General features: G+C 40.5%; 1 protein-coding gene across 2 annotated transcripts in view; it reads right to left on the bottom strand.

Annotated features, from left to right (window-relative positions):
* The window catches only part of EEFSEC (eukaryotic elongation factor, selenocysteine-tRNA specific), a 121,140-nt gene that overhangs the window by 32,988 nt on the left and 69,385 nt on the right, over positions 1–18,767 (bottom strand). For both annotated transcript variants that reach the window (XM_041462169.1, XM_041462177.1), the window contains exon 6: positions 7,499–7,655. In XM_041462169.1, coding sequence (XP_041318103.1) covers positions 7,499–7,655 — 157 coding nt within the window. The remainder of the gene's footprint in view (positions 1–7,498; positions 7,656–18,767) is intronic.

Raw genomic sequence — 18,767 nt, 5'->3', positions numbered from 1 at the left:
GGGCAGATGAATAAAGAACAGAAGCAAAGAGGAGAGAGGTGAGAGCATTAACAAAAACTTAGTCAAAGTGAAGAGAGGTTCAATGGAGACTGGAAGCAAGTATTAAGAAAAGAAAATGTATGCAAGTGATTACTAAGTGGGGTTTATTTTGGTTGTGGGTTGTGTATTTTTTTTTCTTCCCCAAGTGGTAGAATTTGTAGAAGTTAAGATACCCTATGGTCAAATAAATCCCATCTGTTGAAATTCTTTTTATTTTCTTAATAGGATTTTTTCCATAAATAGCACAAATAATTGATTTCATATTTACAGCAGGACTCCAGTGAAATGCAAAAAATAAAGGAGTTGATTATTCACTGTGGAGGAAAAAGTCCCTCAGTACAGGACAACAGGTCAGTTACAAAGCATCACCAAAACCAGCAAAGCTTCCTTGTGTGTGTCAGTGTGGAGAATGCAATGACTGAATTAGACCTGGTATCATAATGCATCTCACAATGGAGAGCCAATTAAGATTTTTTTTTAATATATTTGAAGTTCTAAATGCTTAACTTCACCACCTTGTCTTTATAGATTGAGGCAGCACTTACATCCTTACTGCTTTCCACATAGACAGAATAAGCTCAGAAAAACATGCTCTGCTGAGTCGTACAGAAACAGACTGCACGTGAACCCAAGAGGCAGCAAAGCCCAGAGCGAAAGCTCAGTGTGCTTTGGGGCTGAGCTCACACTTGCTACTCAGGGAAGCAAAAAGGGCTCAGAAATGTGGTGCAGAACCACCAATGTCCTTCTGCTACACTAATGGCACTTCCATTAAGCTCCTCTTGCACAAGAATTGAAAGGATGTGTGGCAGTAAAATAAAAGGCTCCCTCTCACTCTTCAATGACCCAGAGGATCACTGTGTAGAACATATTGTACCCAACACAAGGGCTTACACAGGAGCTGGACTCTTTTCTTGCAGACACACTCAAATGCTGCTACATCACCTGATGCCTGATAATTCCATAGTCCACATGTGCTTGATGCCAGAAAAAACAACCTGCTGGACAGATACTCCAATGGAAACTTCAAATCCAGAGTCATAACCTGCCCTGGGAGCAGCATCTCCTCCAGAGTGCAATGACTGCTGCCTGTGAAACCAATCTTACTATCAACACATTCCCCCTTCAGAGCTCTCAATTCAGAGATTCCATCCTGCAGTTGTGTCATTGCAGACCAGACTAGGATCTCCCAATCCCATCATGAATGAGGCAGACAGGCAGTTAGTAAGTTGTTATTTCCTTGACTTCTGTTTTCATTCAGAAGGAATGTACACAAATTTTGACTTTGATTCCACAAGAACTCTCTAAGGTCGATAAATCTGCTTCTTCAGCTTCAAAGGTCAGTATGGGCTCACATGATGTCACCACTCAAAAGTAGGCTCCATTCCTTCAGGCCAACCTTTTTGTGCAAATGCAGTACAAATTCCTAGCTCCTATGTGGTCACCAGGACTTCCACACCACTAGAGTTTAATCTGCTCAAGAGGGGATCATACAAGGAAGTGATGCTTCTCTGGCAACAATTGTTTCCCAGCCTCTGTCCATACTACACCAGCCAACTTGCACAAAAAGGAGAGAAGGAGATTTATGCCTGAAGTACCCCTTAAGGATTTTAGGTTTTGTTTGGTTTAGAGGGTAGGGGAAAAGAGACTGTGAAAGAACAAGCAGAGCTAATCTCCAGCTTTTAAATAAAACACAGCTACACAGATTTCTTTGCCCTTGGGCTTTTGTTTTTCCTCTTGACTGAAATCCTGCTCAGCCTCACCTGATACTGACAGGGATGGCAAACCACCAGACCCTTGCAGCCAACATTTTTTTATTTTCCTTTATTAAAACAGAAGCCAGGCTGGGAAAACAAGGACATTAAATGTGCCTAAATTCCATTTGGCCTAAGAGAAGATTATCCTATTCTAATGCAACATAAGCAAAGAATTCCAAATGTCAAGATCTCCCACAAAAAAGGTATGCTGCTCAGTGACAGGATGTTTAATTATTCTCAGTGCAATGAAAAGGTTTAGGCTGCCCCATTCCTACTGGTGTCAGTAAGGAGTGTCCTCCAAATCACAGAGTTGTGAATATGACATGAACTACAGTCAACCATTTAAAGCTTGTCTCCTGCAATTGTTAAGAAGAACCCAAACCCCTGAAAGTAATATTCCACAAATGCCAGCCACCTTGGAGTGCTGAGACCTACCTGAACAAAGCGACATATGCCTTCAATAGTAACGAAAAAAAATCAAATATCAAAAAAGAATACAATTAAGATAGCTCTTAAGGAGGAGGTTACAGAAGACAATGTGATACACAAATTATTTTACTGTTGTATTTTTCAGTCTTCACATAACTTTAATTTCCCTCATGCTATTTAACCTCCAGTCAACTTCCTTGTTTAAGAGGAATCCTTAAAATACAAAAACAATAGAATTCCACTTTTAAACCCTCAGTTTTTAACTGGAATTGAAATCATGCAGAGTAGTGCTGTTCATGTACAGCTCTTACTTCATACCTCTCCCACTATGTCATTAAGTACTTTGCAAGCCAGCGGGGGACCTCATCCAGTGAAAAAGCAGTAAAGTACAAAAACACCAAAGATGTACCAAATCCACAATATACTAAGGGGAAAACATATTCTGTATTCCTACCCTTAACTTCACACGTAAGAATACAAGGAATTCTCAATAATAAGACACTTTGCTGAATTCTGACCACTGTATGTCCTGTTACACCAACACTGCAGAATGCCAGAGGTGCTGTGTCCTGGTGAGGGAGAGATCTGTGCTGTCCCTTCAGAACAGACTTTTATGGCACCTTCAATCCCTCTTACCCTGACAAGCAGTGGGAACAGTGAAATGGACTTGTTCTCTCAAGTGCAAGGCAAAAAGTTACTGGTAACAAAAGACAAAGTCGTAAACCACTTTGTTTGCACCTGTTCTAAGAAACTTAAAATTCCTGTTATCCTGTATGGCTAAAAAGAACAGTGAAGCCACAAAGCTTGTACTCCAATATTCTCATTTTTATCTCTTCTTATGAAAAGTGTCTTTTATTACATTTACATTTGCTCAATTCAGGAATGTGTTCAGCTCTTAGGAGTGTTAGATATGCACTGCTTCTTTCACATTAAGAAATAAGGTAACTCTAAGTCACATACAGCAATTTTTAGCCAAAAAGAGGAGAACGGCAGTTAGACACATTGCAGTGCCTCAGAAAGGATGAACACTTCACTAGAAATTAGACAGAAAGGAAAGTGAACCATGCTTGAGATATCACACATGCTCCAATTAGATTTAAAAAGTTGCTACATTTTACAATAAACAAGCACATGACAAATGCAATGAGCCAAAACCAAAGAAATGGGCATACCTAAAGTCAATCTTTTAGAAGATGTCAAGACACACAGCAGCAGATCATGATTTTGCAAACCAAGCACAGTTTTACAGGGTCAGTTCTTGGGTGAGAAACAGTTAAATAAAATTCACAATTAGCACTAAATTATTCAAATGATTTGCTGAACTTTCCTCTAAATGTCATATCAACTGGCACAACATTCCTTGGTGCAAGGTATGTTGAAATAAGCTTTTTCCAAAGACTGTCATTGTTAGCTTTTATCTTCTTTAGAATAAGACACTTAAACATACAGTTTTTGCCTCCCAAACTTGCTCTTGAACAATACTTCTCACTCATTTACCCTGTACAGTGTTCCATTTACAAGTAAAACAGCTGCCACATATCACCCACCTCAGCAAGCAGTGCCCCATCAGTAGCTCGCTCCCTCATCCGCACAAAGCATAACTTTAAAAGCAGTGTAGTTCAAATTGCCTTTCAAACCCCGTTTGCTTTTTAAGCAGCTTGTTAAACTACACAAAACTCTCTTGTGAGTTTAGAGATTATGTCCCCCTTTTTATGCATTTGATCATGCAACCAGTCTGGAAAGGAAGCATCATCTTGTCAATTAACAGGCCTTGAAACTTCGCCTTCAGTTAAAGCACAAACAGCTCCACAACCGAGCCCTACAGAACAGATCTGCCAGCAAACACTTTTTTCTTTTAGATGCTGCTGCAAACATTCTAGAAAGGTTATACTTTGTCATACAAGCAATAAAAGCATGCCTGGACACAAAAAGAGAAGTGAACTGAAAAATAAATTGTACTTCCACCCACCATCCTACTACCTGCCTGTTTTACCCTGCACTAGCAAACATCCAGGCAAACTACACATAAATATTGTCAAATTGGAATACATCCTCATCTGCAAAGATGATCTGGCAGTGCAAGACATCTCTGCTAAATAACATCTCTCAATAGTCAAGTTACACTTTGCTTTATTTCATGTTATTAAGCTTTGCTTCCACCTCCTTGGACCACCCTAAGGGATTCTTCTCCATTATGTTCTTCAAATACTTGTGGATAATAATATCTCCCACTTAGATATCGTTTAGCCAAGTTTCATGCATTTCTTTTCATCTTCTTTCCCTCATAAATCAATCCCTTCAGCCTCTCCAACATTCTTGCTGCTCTTCCCTGAACTTCTTCCAAAGTACTGACATCTTTCAGCAACTGAGGAACTTCCAATTGCATGCTGTACTCTAGATGTGCTTTTTGTACTCTAAAGAAAGATAATTATGTCTTTTCAAGAAATATTAATGCTCTAAGCCTGGAATAAATCTAAATCGGGAGTTTCATTATTTTGGGTTTTTTTTTTTTCCAGAATGGATAGTAATTATGCCTGTTTCACAAAGCAGAAGAGCAGAGAGAAGTATCTGACTTACTGCTGCACACAAGCAGTGCCAGAGTAAGAACAGATCCACGTTCTGCCATTCCCAGTTGAGGTCTGCCAAGTTTCAGCCCACAGATGACACAAGACAAAGCTCCCAGGCTGATCTATGGCAAACACAAGCCATTTCCAGGAGAGTATGGAAGAACACTTGGGGAGCCCAACACTTGCTCCATGTGAGAGGGTGTTGTGGGTACCAGAGGGACCATGTCGATGTGCCCTAAGATGTGCCATGGTCTATTATTACCTTCAGCAGTCAGGACACAAATCTCTGACACATCTCCTTGAATTTTACTGGCATTGAGAGGTTTGTTTCTAGAACCAGTCACCAGCTATCATCGGGTCAACTAGCTGAACAAGCTAACTCAGTTCTAGGGGTTGACTGGTTTTAAATACAAGAGGACTGATGGACTGCCAGGCTGAGGCAGTACAAGGCAGTTTTCAACCTGGACATTTCCTTTCCTTCCCTCTTACTCCCTGATACATTTCTGAAGAAATCACAGAAAAATAACTTTAGAAAAATTTTAAAAAAAGGTCTACCCAAAAAAATATGGAAGAGACTGTATGAGAGGAGACAAATATGAAGAATGGGGTAAGGGAAAGAGAAGTCTGACCAGTGAAATTAAAAAAAAAAAAAAACAACTCACAAACAGGGTGCAGACTCATTAAAAAAGCAACACTGATCTAACAAAGGAATGTGAACTGCAGTTGACTCAAGCAGTATCACAGCAATGGCCCTCCCCCTACACACAAATCTCTGGAACTCTTAAAGAGACAGGTTTTTAGCCTATTTCAAATTCTGTGCTTCTTTTCCACTCCTTGATACCCTCAACCTGACTGAATTTAACTTACTGCCTTTTCTTTCCAAACAACAAGAGCACCCAAGTTTGACCCAGACTAAAGCAAAGCAAACTAAGTTGTATTATTCTGCCTACTTTAGAGAGGTATTAAATTCTAGCATTCTACCACATATTCTTCTCATTGAAAGAATAAACCATAAAGGGTCCTCTGTTTCAAGGTCTGCTGTTGAACACCTGATGAGTGTAACCAAGATTAGATAACGAACACCTTGGTGAAAGGTATCATTTCTTCCCACTAGCTTAATGGACAGAGCAAAATGCCATTATCTAAATCTATATACAATTTTCTTAATGTAACTGCTGGTTGACAATTACAGTTCCTGCTTAAATCCACAAGGGTGCCAGAGACTCCTTTTAAGGCTTCTCTCTGTCCCAGGAAGAACCATTTCCTCCATCCAAAAATGCAGAAATGGCAATGTAAATGCCATCCTCCTTTTCTTTTTGTTCATCAGATTTTTGCCTCTGGGAGAGAAAAGTGACCAAGAAAGTTACATAACTACATTTTTAAGCAAGACACCATCTTGATTTTCAGCTTTTCAGCTCTAAGGTCATCTATGCATCATTTCATCACCTACCTAAAGGTAACTCAGTGAATCCCCAAAATCTTTTCTATACCAGCAAACTAAAAGCAAACACTTATCTGGTGCAACCTTTTTCTTTAAATGTGAAGTGTGAGTGCTAATTAGGCTTCAGAAGCCTTACCTATTTGCAAAATCTAGCATTTGGTTACAAAACCAGAAGTACAGCTAGGATAGAACACATGAGATATTTTATATAGTCAGAAATTTTTATCCTGTAATAGGAAGAAGAAAGGAAACTTGCAGAGGGTCAAAATTAGAGCAGTTGCATCACCCTCTAAATGAAATGGAAAGATAGTCCATCTTCTGCAAGGAATCAGGAAACTTCACCTTTCTCTGAAGGTAAGTGGCTATGTTTGCTGCCATAGAACACTGTAACTTCTTTTCCCCACTTGTTCAACAGAAGCAATCTTGCTCATCTCCCTAAGAGGGTGGGGGATTAACTAGTGACAAATGGGCTGAAGACAAAACTGAAATACAAAAGTACTGCCTGGTATCCTTAAAATCTTATCCTGCAATCTCAGTTAAATGCAACACCTATTACTGCCTTTTGAAAAGGTTCAGAACTACTCTCCTGCTGTAAAAGGAGGAAAAAACCCCCAGTAAATGACACTTATAAACTCTAGCACCCATAATTTCCCATGCTCTAACCTAAGGAGGCATAAATCCTTCCTGTAATTCAGCAAGGATGAAAAATAGAGTCATATATAATATTATAAAACCAGGAGACACAAGCAATAAAAAAACTCTCAAGATGTCCAAAACCCCATTTATCAAGCAGTTTTTGCTTGAAGGCAAGTTAGGTAATAACATGCAGAACAGAGCCAATTTAAGGAACTTGCATCCAATATACTCTATTTAATAAGCAGCCACAGGTAAAAATGATTGCAGGTTTGCTTTCTTCTATTTGTTCAGAAGGGCTCTGGTGCAAATCATACATACATTAAGAGAGGAGAGATTGCCACAAACCTCTCTGGGCACAGCATGATTTCTGTGTTAGTGCCACTTAGCAAGAAGTCATTTTGAGACCCGAGTTTGTTGACACAGGGGATGTGGCTTCAGGCCACTCAGTCTCACACTGTAAGTCACAGCCACCACCATGTAATTACAAGAGGTACAGTCCCCACCAGATCACTGCTCCAGCTGGGTGTGAGCTGATTTCAAAACTTCAGATCACTGGTAGCACTTCACCTTGCAGCATGGGAAGTTCCTCTACAGTGGACATAGATTGTTATTAGTTAACCGCTAACACCTACCTGGAATTCGGATTTTGAATTTACCACTTTGTCCAAAACCACCATCTATTATTCCATCTTCTCCTGTTGACAGTTTCACTTTCAGACCCACAAAAATCTGGATGTTTGTTTCCTTTTTAAACAATGAACGACCAATCACACTGTAATCGTCCATCACCTGCAAAAAAAAAAAAAATAGGGATTCATAACTCCACAAGCTGAAGTGACAGGAAATTATCCATGTTACATGCTAAGTTTGGCAACTTCTACCACTCCACCTTTGACATACCATTTACCCCCAGATGAGCAAAACTCTGGGTGAGTCATCTAAACTGCTGAGTTTAAGGCAATTTGTGTCTAAAACCATAGAAGATTTTATGAGCTAACACATTTCTGCTTCTACCTCCCTTATCAAAATATAAGAATAATAAAACCTACATAAGAACATGCTGTAAAGATCAGTTAATTAAAATATTTTTTCTGCTTTGAAATCTTTCTATGAAAGTCACTGAAGTACTTATGCTGACAAAAAGTTTATTCCATTATTTATTCTACAGCTAAGTACATTATCACCTACATAAACATTCTTTCTCTTAGCTCCAGACCTGCATTCCAACAGCTACACTTCCCAAGAAATGACATAGCTTCTAAACAGAGCCTTTTAAATACTCACCTTTACATACATATTGATCTTTTAAACCAAGAGCCTTATGACCACTATATCCAATTTTAATTTCAAGGTTTGTAACCCAGTGGGAAGAACCATTCCAAGTTGAATTGTTAATTAAGCTATCAGGAACAAGAGGCGGTGAGGTTGGTGGGTGAGGCAAGATAAACAACCCTCCCTTAGGCATTACAAAGTATAAGGTGCAGTCAAGTGAGCCTAATCCTGTAGGTGTGAATATCCTTGTACACCCAATGCCTGCAGTTACTCTACCTTGTAGACACAGAAAGAGCATTTATTTATCAGAATAAATATGGGGATATTACTTCAATCTTTCCAAGATTATTTCTTGTGGTAAAAGTTGCAGCTTTTCTTCACATCTCAGGAGCCAAAGTGACTTAGAACAGTAAAGAATTACAGTCAGTTCTGAACACTCCCCTTTACTCAGTTTAAATGAACTCAAAATATTGATGACTCAAAGTATTTCCAGTTTCTTAAGCAACTGTCCTTCCCTGAAGCCTCCTCCATAAATTATAATGCATATAAAGACTCAAATCCCTAGGATGGTTATTCTTTTGTTACATATATATACCTCCATTTTAATGCCAATCTCAGGATGGTAGTAAATCTAGCATCAGAAATTTCATTTTTGTTTTATTTTAAACAGAACTTACTTGCTCAGCTATAAAGAGTCTTGAAAGGGCTGTGCAGCATTAGAGAGCACAGGCAGGACCTCCCCCTGCCCCAGACCAGGTGCAGGATGAGAAATATCTACAGCCCTTCTTGCTTCTGCCACGTGGAGATGACAACAGGACAGGAAGCTCTGCTCTGGGCTGGGTGCAGAAACACTCAGATGCCTCAACAACACTCACTGTCCAAACTCCTCATCTTTCCCCAAAAGGACACATTTATGTTTTTTTTTTTTGTTGTTGTGTCTGTGCTCTCCCACTGCTTCAAAACAGCTTGAGAAGCATTGATGGCAGTATCACTGCTCAGCAACATTCTGGCTTAAATGCAAAACTGAATAATGTCTTTTTCTAGAGCCCCTGATAATAGGTGGAGGTTGAGGGGGGAGATAAGCTTTCAGGCACACTTCCCTTTCTTTGGCTAGACTAGAAGAAAAAGAAGCTGTTAATTCCAACCTGAAGAAGCACTTACATTCTCAAAACCGAATTTTTTTTTCCAGCTGCAGTGGATGGAGAAATTAAAATCTTACTTCATCCTACAAATATTTTATTCCTAAACCAAGAATTTTAAAAGTGTTCATCTCTCTTGTCCACTGCTGGCTAGTGTTTCTTTCCCCTGTGTTTGAAATACAGATGGTACAATATGCTCCAGGGAGGATCTCTAATATATCTATTATTTTTGCAGTTATCCCTCAAATGGCACAGGAAGCCAACATTAAAGGCCAACATCTTTCTAAGCATCTTTTATTTTTCCAAGAGCACTTCAAAGTTATCTTTAACTTAATTAAAAATGGAATTACAGGACGAGCAATCATACTAGGCTAGCATGGCTCAGTTTAGTCTCCCCAACAAGGCTGTCAAAAAAAACTCCAGTGACTTCTGTGAACAAGTGTTACAGGCATCAAGTACCTTAGAGTAAACCAGCAATGATAACCTTTAATTGAGTATTAGAACAGAAACAAACTCTATCAGCATTCAGTTATGCCACACTCACTTAATACCTCTGAATTAAAAAAACCCTTATCTTTTATAAAGAAATGTGTTTTTTAGGGTCTTGCTCTTGTACATTCAGTACAGGAGAGTAACCAAGGACTCCAGCTGTGCTGTTCTTTTCACTCTAATGGTCACAGAATCACTGGGCTGGAAGAGACCTCTAAGATCAAGTCCAAGCCATGCCCTAACACCTCAACTAAACCATGGCACTGAGTGCCACATCCAGTCTGTTTTTAAATACATCCAGGGATGGTGACTCCACCACCTCCCTGGGGAAGACAATTCCAGTACTTTATCACTCTTGCTGCAAAAAACTTTTTCGTAACATCCAACCTATATTCCCTTGGTGCAGCTTAAGACTGTGTCCTCTGGTTCTGTCAGCTGCTGCCTGGAGAGAGACCAAGCCCAACCCGACTGCAACCACCTTTCAGGAGCTGTGGAAAGTGATAAGGTCACATCTGAGTCTCCTTTTCTCCAGGCTGAGCACCCTCAGCTCCCTCAGTGGTTCCTCACAGGGTTTGTGTTCCCAGCCCCTCTCCAGCCTCGTTGCCTCCTCTGGACGCGCTCGAGCGTCCCAACATCCTTCCCAAAATGAGGGGCCAGAACTGGACACAGCACTTCAGGTGTGGCATCACCAGTGCCAAGTTCAGGAGGAGAATGACCCCCCCTGCTCCTGCTGGCCACACCATTCCTGATCCAGGCCATTGGCCTTCTTGGCCACCAGGGCACACTGCTGGCTCGTGTCCAGTCGGGTGTCACCAGCACCGCCAGGTCCCTTTCTGCCTGGGAGCCATGCCGCCCCCAGCCTATAACATTGCAGGGAGTTACTGATTATTTTGTAGCCAAAATGCAGGGTTCAGCACTTGGACTTATTAAACTTCATCTTATTGGATTCTGCCCATCCATTCAACCATTCCAGGTTTCACTGCAGAGCCCTCCTGCCTTCCAGCAGATCGACACACGCTCCCAGCTTAGTGTCACCTGCAAATTTACCAATGAAAGACTCAATCCCCTCATCCATGTCATCAATAAAAACATTAAACAGAACTGGCCCCAGCACAGATCCCTGAGGGGCACCACTGGTGACTGGCTGCCAGCTGGATGCAGCACCACTCACCACCACTCTCTAGGTCCAGCCATCCAGCCAGTTCTTAACTCAACTTGTTAAAAAAAAAAAAAATCCCTCCTTTAACCAATGAATACATTCTGTAGGTATCACCATGATTCCTTGGGCATCTCTACAGGCCATTAGAAACAAAACCACTTTAGTGGTGCTGAGATAATAAGTGATCAGTGACTTGCCTGACTGGATGTTTGGAATAAAACCTCTATGACCCCAAGTCTCTGTCTCACGCACTAAATACTACACACCCCATCCTGTGCCATCCTTGCCCTCCAGTGAGCCTATCACCAGTTTATCCCTGACAAAGACAAAATAACTAGAAAATGCCTGTCCTAACAGGAACTAAGATAACTGGATCAGTCTTTGCATTAAAATAAATGAGTGTAGCAGAGAATTGCTATGAAGGCATTTTCTCAACTTTAAGACTGCATTAGAAAATAATAAAAGAAAAAGAAAAATAATATTTTTGGTTTAGCTTTGCTTTGTAAAAAGGGAAAGAAATGCATGTTGTTCTCTCTAACTGAAACTCAACACTTCCAATTACTTTACCAGCAATTTACCTCCAATCGCGGGATTTTAAGTTAATCCCCTTTGAGTTCTCAGAACATCTACAATGGCAATCACTTTGCCTATTAGCTGAACAGCCTTTCGGGAGAGCTTTCTGCTTTTCTCTCAAACAGTCTTTCTTTTGGTATAAAATATTATGAACTTACAAAGCCAAACGCCACAAAGACAGTAAGGGATCCGCAGTCTGCTCTGGAGCAGCAGCAAGGGGCCTAGCAATGAGGGCAGACTAATTTTATTAACTTCAGGGAAACTTCAAAAAGCTTTAGGGCTTTAATGCCAGACAGAGACGACCCCAAAAGTCAGTTTAAGTGCTGCATAAACAAAGGATTAGGGCAAGAAAAAGCTGAAGGCTCCTTGCATTTCTTGTTTATATTGTCATATGACCTAGTAGGAGTGGGAGAGGGCTGCCTCTCTGACTTTAATCCCCCATGGTGTACAGTGGCGTTTCAGTTCACTGACCTACATTACGATAATATTTTTTTAAATTTATGGGCAGAGGTGCAGTATCAAACTCACTTAAGGACGTTGAAAAAAGAAAAGGGGCAGGATGGGAAAAATACCCAGAAGAGAAATTTTCTGGCTGGTATAGTCTCCCCCTCTCACTTAGGTTAGATCAGCAGCTTAGAAAAGGATTTCAAGTTCAAAGGGAATGTCTCTGTTACTCTTGTTTTATGGCTTAGACCAGAGGACACAATAGCACTGAGTTTATGAAATATCCCTTCCCACTTGGCTTTTGTGTTTGCACAAAAAAAAGTAAACAGTGCTTTATAACCGTAGGTGAAGTATGTGCATCTCTGGCACATAACCCTTGTGCTGAAACCAAGAAGTTAGCACAAAAAAAATAACCAACTTGCACTCCTCATGTCTTCAGTACTTACCCTGCCTTAGACTGTTTGCAAACCCACGGTTCACATTAAGTGTTGGAATTCGGTGCAAATCATAGTATTAATTCCAAGGAAAAACAAACTCCAGGATGCCCCTTTGAGCAGGACAGCAAGTCCTACTGTCCAGCCTGTTAAACAAGCCTCCTTTTTAGGATCATTTAGAAATAACTGTCACCTGAACACCTTCGCAAACAATCCATCACATATTTTGAGAGCAAATAACTCTCATCTCATAATGTATCTGTAGGGAAAAAAAAAGTGGACCAGAACAGAAACACACAAGGAAAAAAAGTGGTGCCAGTATGAGAGGGAAGTAAGGAAAGGCTTAAGACAAAGTAAAAGCACTGACTATTAAATACTAGAAAAGACAGAAAGAGAAGGAATAACCTTTTCTGATTTAAAAAAAGTTACATGAGTTTAAAAAGAAATTTTTTTAAAGGCCTAAGGATTATTCTGAGCAAACTCATAAAAGGTTCATTGGAACTAAAGCAGGAAAACAACAGGAGAGAAAAAAAGAACAAAAAGAACCTGTGACTAATACTGAAAATACAAAGCATTTTTATTACTTTTTTGTACGTCAGAAAAAGTACACTTGAGACATCTTCATCATGATCAGTGACAGCTCATTTATTGCTAGAAAACAGTTTCAAGCACTTTCCATTTCTGGTTCAGAAATGGGAATATTTTTGAGGCTGCAAATTCCTGTTCTCTTTTGAAACAAGGTTTCATGCATTGAGAAAATGATGGTACATGAGGCCACGAAAAGGGTGAAGGAGAAAGGAGCTGAGAGGATTGCACCAATGACCAAGTTTCCAGCTTTTTTGATTCTGCAAAGACTTTTAGCTTATAGCTGGTTATTGAGAATTAGCTGAACAACTTGGTACAAAGAATGAATGATTTGGTCAGTCACAGCTTTTCCTCAAGAGCTTACCTACAGCAGCATAAAGACTTTTCTTTCTGCAACTCCCTCCAGCACTGGAAGCCTTCTGCTTCACATCTCATTACTGCTGTTCCAATGGAAGGCAGCACATTAACTTCTCCACATATCCATTAACTTGGTTTTCAAATGTTTGTCCCATCTCTCAGCAGCCTATGTTTCTTATATCCAAAAACCATTTTCCTTTCTCTGCCTTTCTGAATAAAGGGACAATTGAGTTTGGGAACATTTAACAAGCAGCCATAAAATGCCCTTCTCTTTGCAGAGCATTGTGCCACCAGTAGAGCCTGGTAAAACCTTGCAGGGCAGCAAAAAAAAAATAGAGTGCTGAGTACTGAATCAGGACAATGAGTGAGAGGTGCACAATCAGACAGCTCTAGGTTCTAAAAACTCTACCAACAGCATTCTCCAGGCACATACACAGTGCACCTTTATAGAGCAAGTTTCCTTCATCTCTGTTTAAAGCTTAAAAGGGTTGAATCCCAAAACAAACACAGGCACTGAATTCCTGACATGGTCTGAATGAAAACATTAGTTTTACCAAGTCAGAAGAAACTGGTTCATGTCATGATTTCATTTTTTATTAATCTATGCTGCATTCCCATTATGTGGAAAAAGCAACCTCAACAGAAATGGGAAAGTGGAGGCTCAAGACTGTTACTCCATCCTACACCATCCATCTCCAGACCAGCCAGCCCTGGCTTGCTACACAGATTAAAAACCCTGTGATCCTTACTATCCAAGAATAAAAACCAAACCACAAGCTGGTATGTGCAGGTCTTGACCTGGCTTTGGAAGCATGACACAGAGAGGACTGCCAAGCTGAAGATGACTCCTCTTCCTGGAGAAGGTTCTGAGCAGCCAGGAGGATTTGCTGGTGGTACCTCCGTGACTTAAAAACACACAGGCAATTTCTTAACTATTTTAAAGTATTTTTAAACTGTGGTTATCTCAGGTTCTTAAATCTTAAACATCCAAAAGGAGGCATCAGTGGGACATGGCAAGTTTCATTTGGAACATTGCACAGACCTGGCACATAGCAGGAGGTCAGCTATAGCCACAGTAAGTTAAATTTCTTTCTAAAGGAAAGTGCCCACAAATAGCTTGAGGAAGGTGGGGGGAAATGAGGAGCAGAGGCTTACAAAACCCTCACTGGAAGGAGGCAATAATGACAGGACAGGCCTGGAAAGAGCTGCCTGAAGCAACTGCTGCAGAGGAAGAAGAGAGAACTGTCTCTGACAGATTTGCATTCCCCTCTGGAGACATTCAAACACCCTGAGTCTGTCCCCTCCCCTGAGGATCTCCAACTCCAGTGTGTGGATCTGCTGCCCAAAGCCACCTCCTCTGTCAGGCAACAGCTTCCTTCTGCCATTTGGCTAACCAGGTTTGTGCTAGCAAGCCACACAAGCCTGTGCTACACTGGATATTGACAACTGCAGCCCCAGTGAAGGTGCACAGTAAAGGGATGGCTTCAGCAATATGGAGGTTTAGTTTTACTTCATCTTTTGACTTTAAAAATACCTAGGAAATTAAATAACTTAGGTTTTATGTGAAAGTAAGTTGCAGAATTGGGCACTTAAGAAGTTAAGAAATGCCAGATGTCCATACAATCTTAGCCCTGTTCCTCTTTGATATGCTCCATGATATAGTCTTAACATGACCACATCCAAAAAAATTTCAGAGGAACCTTTCCTTATTAAGTGCACAGGGTAGAGGCACAGGGGAACAGAATTAATGTTGCATAAGCAACTGTAAATCTGGTATTTCCTAACTTTCAAGTTCTTGATTTTGCAACCTAAGCAACATTCTTAATTTATTTTTGTATCCAATAAATAAAATGGTGTATTGGTTGCCTTGCTGACAAACTGATTCCCCCACAGGTGACTGTTACACAACCTCAGAAAAATCAAGACCAGCTGTCCACACACTTGCAACACTCAAAAGCATGTCTGCATTTTAAATTTAATAATGTAAATAATAACCATAGGTGTTACTCAAACCTTGCAAAATTCTACTACCCAGTCACGTGGAGTAAGCCATTCTTTTGCTGGTGAGTGAACAAAACTTTTTTTTCCTATGGGTAAGAAGGCAGATTCTGCAACTTACCTGATACACTTTTATGACCAATTTATTGTACTCTGTTAATCCATATGCTGAGTTGGGAAATGCTGGGAAACATCACCATCCTTTTCTCAGCATTGTTTAACAGAAATGGTATTTCTCTTTAATGGCCAGTAAGACCTCCCTTCCCCCACTAAGCATCTCAAACTCTTTTACTCAAAAACTAAACAAGAGCCAATAAACGAATGCATCTTTTCTATTCCTATTTAATAGTGCATTTTAACTAGTGAATGTGCTGTGCACTTTTATTCACCTGATTGCCTTCATCTCTGTATTATTACTGTATTTAGCATACCATCAGCAGCCAAGCAGAACCAAACAAACTCATGTTCAGACTTCAAAGCAGGAAAAACAGTAATTGTGGCGTCTGCATGTTTACAGTAGATGATGGAGTGACATCCACCATTTCTCCCAGCTAGAGTCACAGAGCTCTGCAGACAGCCCAGGTCACTGCTTGTATGTGCAGGCAGCACTCAGCCAGATTTCAGAGCGTGGCCTTGTTACTCACAGGGTGCCCCTACCAGTCTGCAAACCCCACCTCAGTCTCCCAGAAAGCACCTGGCTGATGCAGGGTGTTACTGGCATTGCACTGTCACTGTAGATGCACCATTAGCCCTAGTAAGACAATGAAACATCCTATACCTAGAAATAAGTTAGATGGAGGAGTCTATCTATCCAAGGTGGTATTTAATTTTAAATAATTAGATTTAGCACCTTCATAGCACCTTCATTACCACCTCATTCATAGCAGCACCATGCAACCATTCAACAGAAAATTTAAGGGACAGTATTTCTGTCACATGTACTTTGAAAACAGTCCATAGGCACAACTCTGAAACAAATTCTGGTATTATGGATATCTGCAAAGGATTAAGTGAAAAAAGTGCCAGTGTTGTCTATAAATTATCCACTACCCAGGAATCTTTCCAGACAGGAATACTCTGTTACTTCTGTACTAACCTACTGCCTCCCCAAGCAAAGGCATCCACCACTGGTCTCATCCCTTAAATTAATCACATCAGATGTTCCTATTCACCCATGGGCAAGTCCATTTTTCCTTCTTTGTGCACTCCTTCAGCAGTGTGGTTAAGTGTGTGGCTGAGCTACTGCAAACCTGGCGTGTGCTCAGTAACTCAATGTGCTGTTTCCACTCAAATATTGCTCATAGATTTAAAACCCCACCATTTTCAAAACTACTGCTTTTGAAAATGTGTAGCTCCCCAAGGGACAATCTGGGTCATTCCTGGCCATCAACAAATTTAATACCATTTTCTCACAGTTCCTGTAGTTGCTTACTGGCACTCATCTCCACAATATCCTATCCTTTTTCTGAAAGGCAGAAGGATCTGTGAAGTGATGGTGACAAAGATCTTCCCTTTGACCACTCAGGTAATGTACTTGCTCTGACAAAGCTCTTCCTATCCTGCTGGAAGAAGAGGAAAGAACCCAACACTTTTAAAAGATGCTGAAAGATAAGCTTTCTCTCTTCCATTCAGGCTTCAGAAGAGATGCACTGATAAAGATCTTGATAACTTACCCTGCTTTCACTTCTTGCTCTTGCAAGATGTGTTTCTCCTTGGGGACACTTAGACCACACCAATATGCAAACAATTAGTAACATGTTGTTATTAAGCGACAGGCATCCCTAGAAACTAAGCATGCTGGCTACATGATGGCCTCAGCCCCCAGGAGAGGAATGGGCACAACAAGAAAATGGGCACAAAAAGAAAATTCACTATCCAGCAACCCACAACACCTGTGAACAAAGTGTCTAGGAACAAAACCAGAACATCATGCACCATGATTACCAGCAAGCAAAGCCGAAGGAGCAAGGCAAATAATGAGAAAGACACATTAAAAACTTTGAAATAGAAGGAATTAATTTTTCTAACTGATAAAGTATCATTATAAAGGACAAGCCCATTATGATAGGAAAGCATTCTGCTAGACTTAAAATGGGAAACCATTCCAGCCAACACATGCATATTTTTCACTACACAAGCCTGAAAGTGCAGAAGGTGCAGCTCACACTTCAAGACAGACTTTTCCTCCTCCTTTTGTTTCTGTCACAGAGCTATGGATTTACGAGGACCCATGACAATAGGACCCTGTGGCAACCATCCTAAGATAAATCTTGCTCGTACAAACATTTTCAAAACAGGCAGAATATCTGAGTCATGCAGGAAAGCATGATGCACTCCTGTGGTTCACCTTTCAGTTGAAACTCTCTGCACTCAACCTGTACGTTCATGGAAGCCAAAGAGCAAATAATGTGACAAATATAAAGGATTTATTCCAGGAACTGAGTAACTGCTTCATGAGTCAGACTGGAATTAACCTGCAAGGCTGCGTAGAGGTTAAATTCAAAGAAGGTATTTCAGAGATGATGTTAGGATTAATACAAGTCTCTTTACCCACAGAACTGTGAAGAGCTGAACAGTCTCTAGAAGCACAAATCCAAGGACATCAGTTGCTGCTTAGCTTTGTAATTTGTCTCCAACTCCAGGAACAGCTGACCTGCTCCACTGCAGCAAGCACATATCCACTGCCAGCACTGAATGCCAAATCAGAGCGACAAAACCTCCTTCACACTCATTTGCCCTTTTTCCACCAAGATTCCCACATCACACTCCTTAGAGCTGCGCTGGTGTTCACAATAGCACTCTCTTTTACCTTTTTATCAGTACAAGCCACTTGTTGCCAGCCTAGCTTTTTCCTATTGAAAGCGCATTTGTCAGGCAGCCAAGGGTTTGAAAAATAAAACGTCCAGAGGGCGACAGTCTCTGCCTCCACATAACCACACCCAAAAGATGCTCTTGACAGAAACTTCCTCCCACTGAAGTCCTCCCCTCTCTCAAGTCCTCTCTGCAAGAGAAAGCTGGGCTAGTATTTCACACTATTTTTGAAACTATGAGGTTAAGCAAATATGAACCTCTACCACTGTTCTCTTAGTTCTGATGAAATAGCATATTTTGATTTTCCTTAAAACTCACCATACTTAAACATTAAAAACTCCTCGTGGTCTAAAGTAAAAGAGAGCATTCACACATTTTCATAACAGCTCAGAAATATCAAATGGTATAATACCAGATAAAAACCATTACTGCAGTAGAATCATGCAACATTTTCATAGCCAAGATGCAATCCCAGCACCTCAATTTCAGCTGCACCTCAGGCAATACTAACTTCTCATATAGTAATTTGTCATAGATCAGAGTAATACTTATTCCCCTTTACTCTCCTTCCCCCCAAAAAATCAGTAGATGAATAAACAAGGATGCACTGCGACAGGTAAATTGAAAGATTTTGATGAGC

Source organism: Pyrgilauda ruficollis, unplaced genomic scaffold (genome assembly GCF_017590135.1).
Source record: "Pyrgilauda ruficollis isolate IOZ18807 unplaced genomic scaffold, ASM1759013v1 scaffold10, whole genome shotgun sequence".
Lineage (NCBI taxonomy): Eukaryota > Metazoa > Chordata > Aves > Passeriformes > Passeridae > Pyrgilauda > Pyrgilauda ruficollis.
Note: the sequence above shows the minus strand (reverse complement) of the source record. Positions and strands in the feature narration are given on the sequence as shown.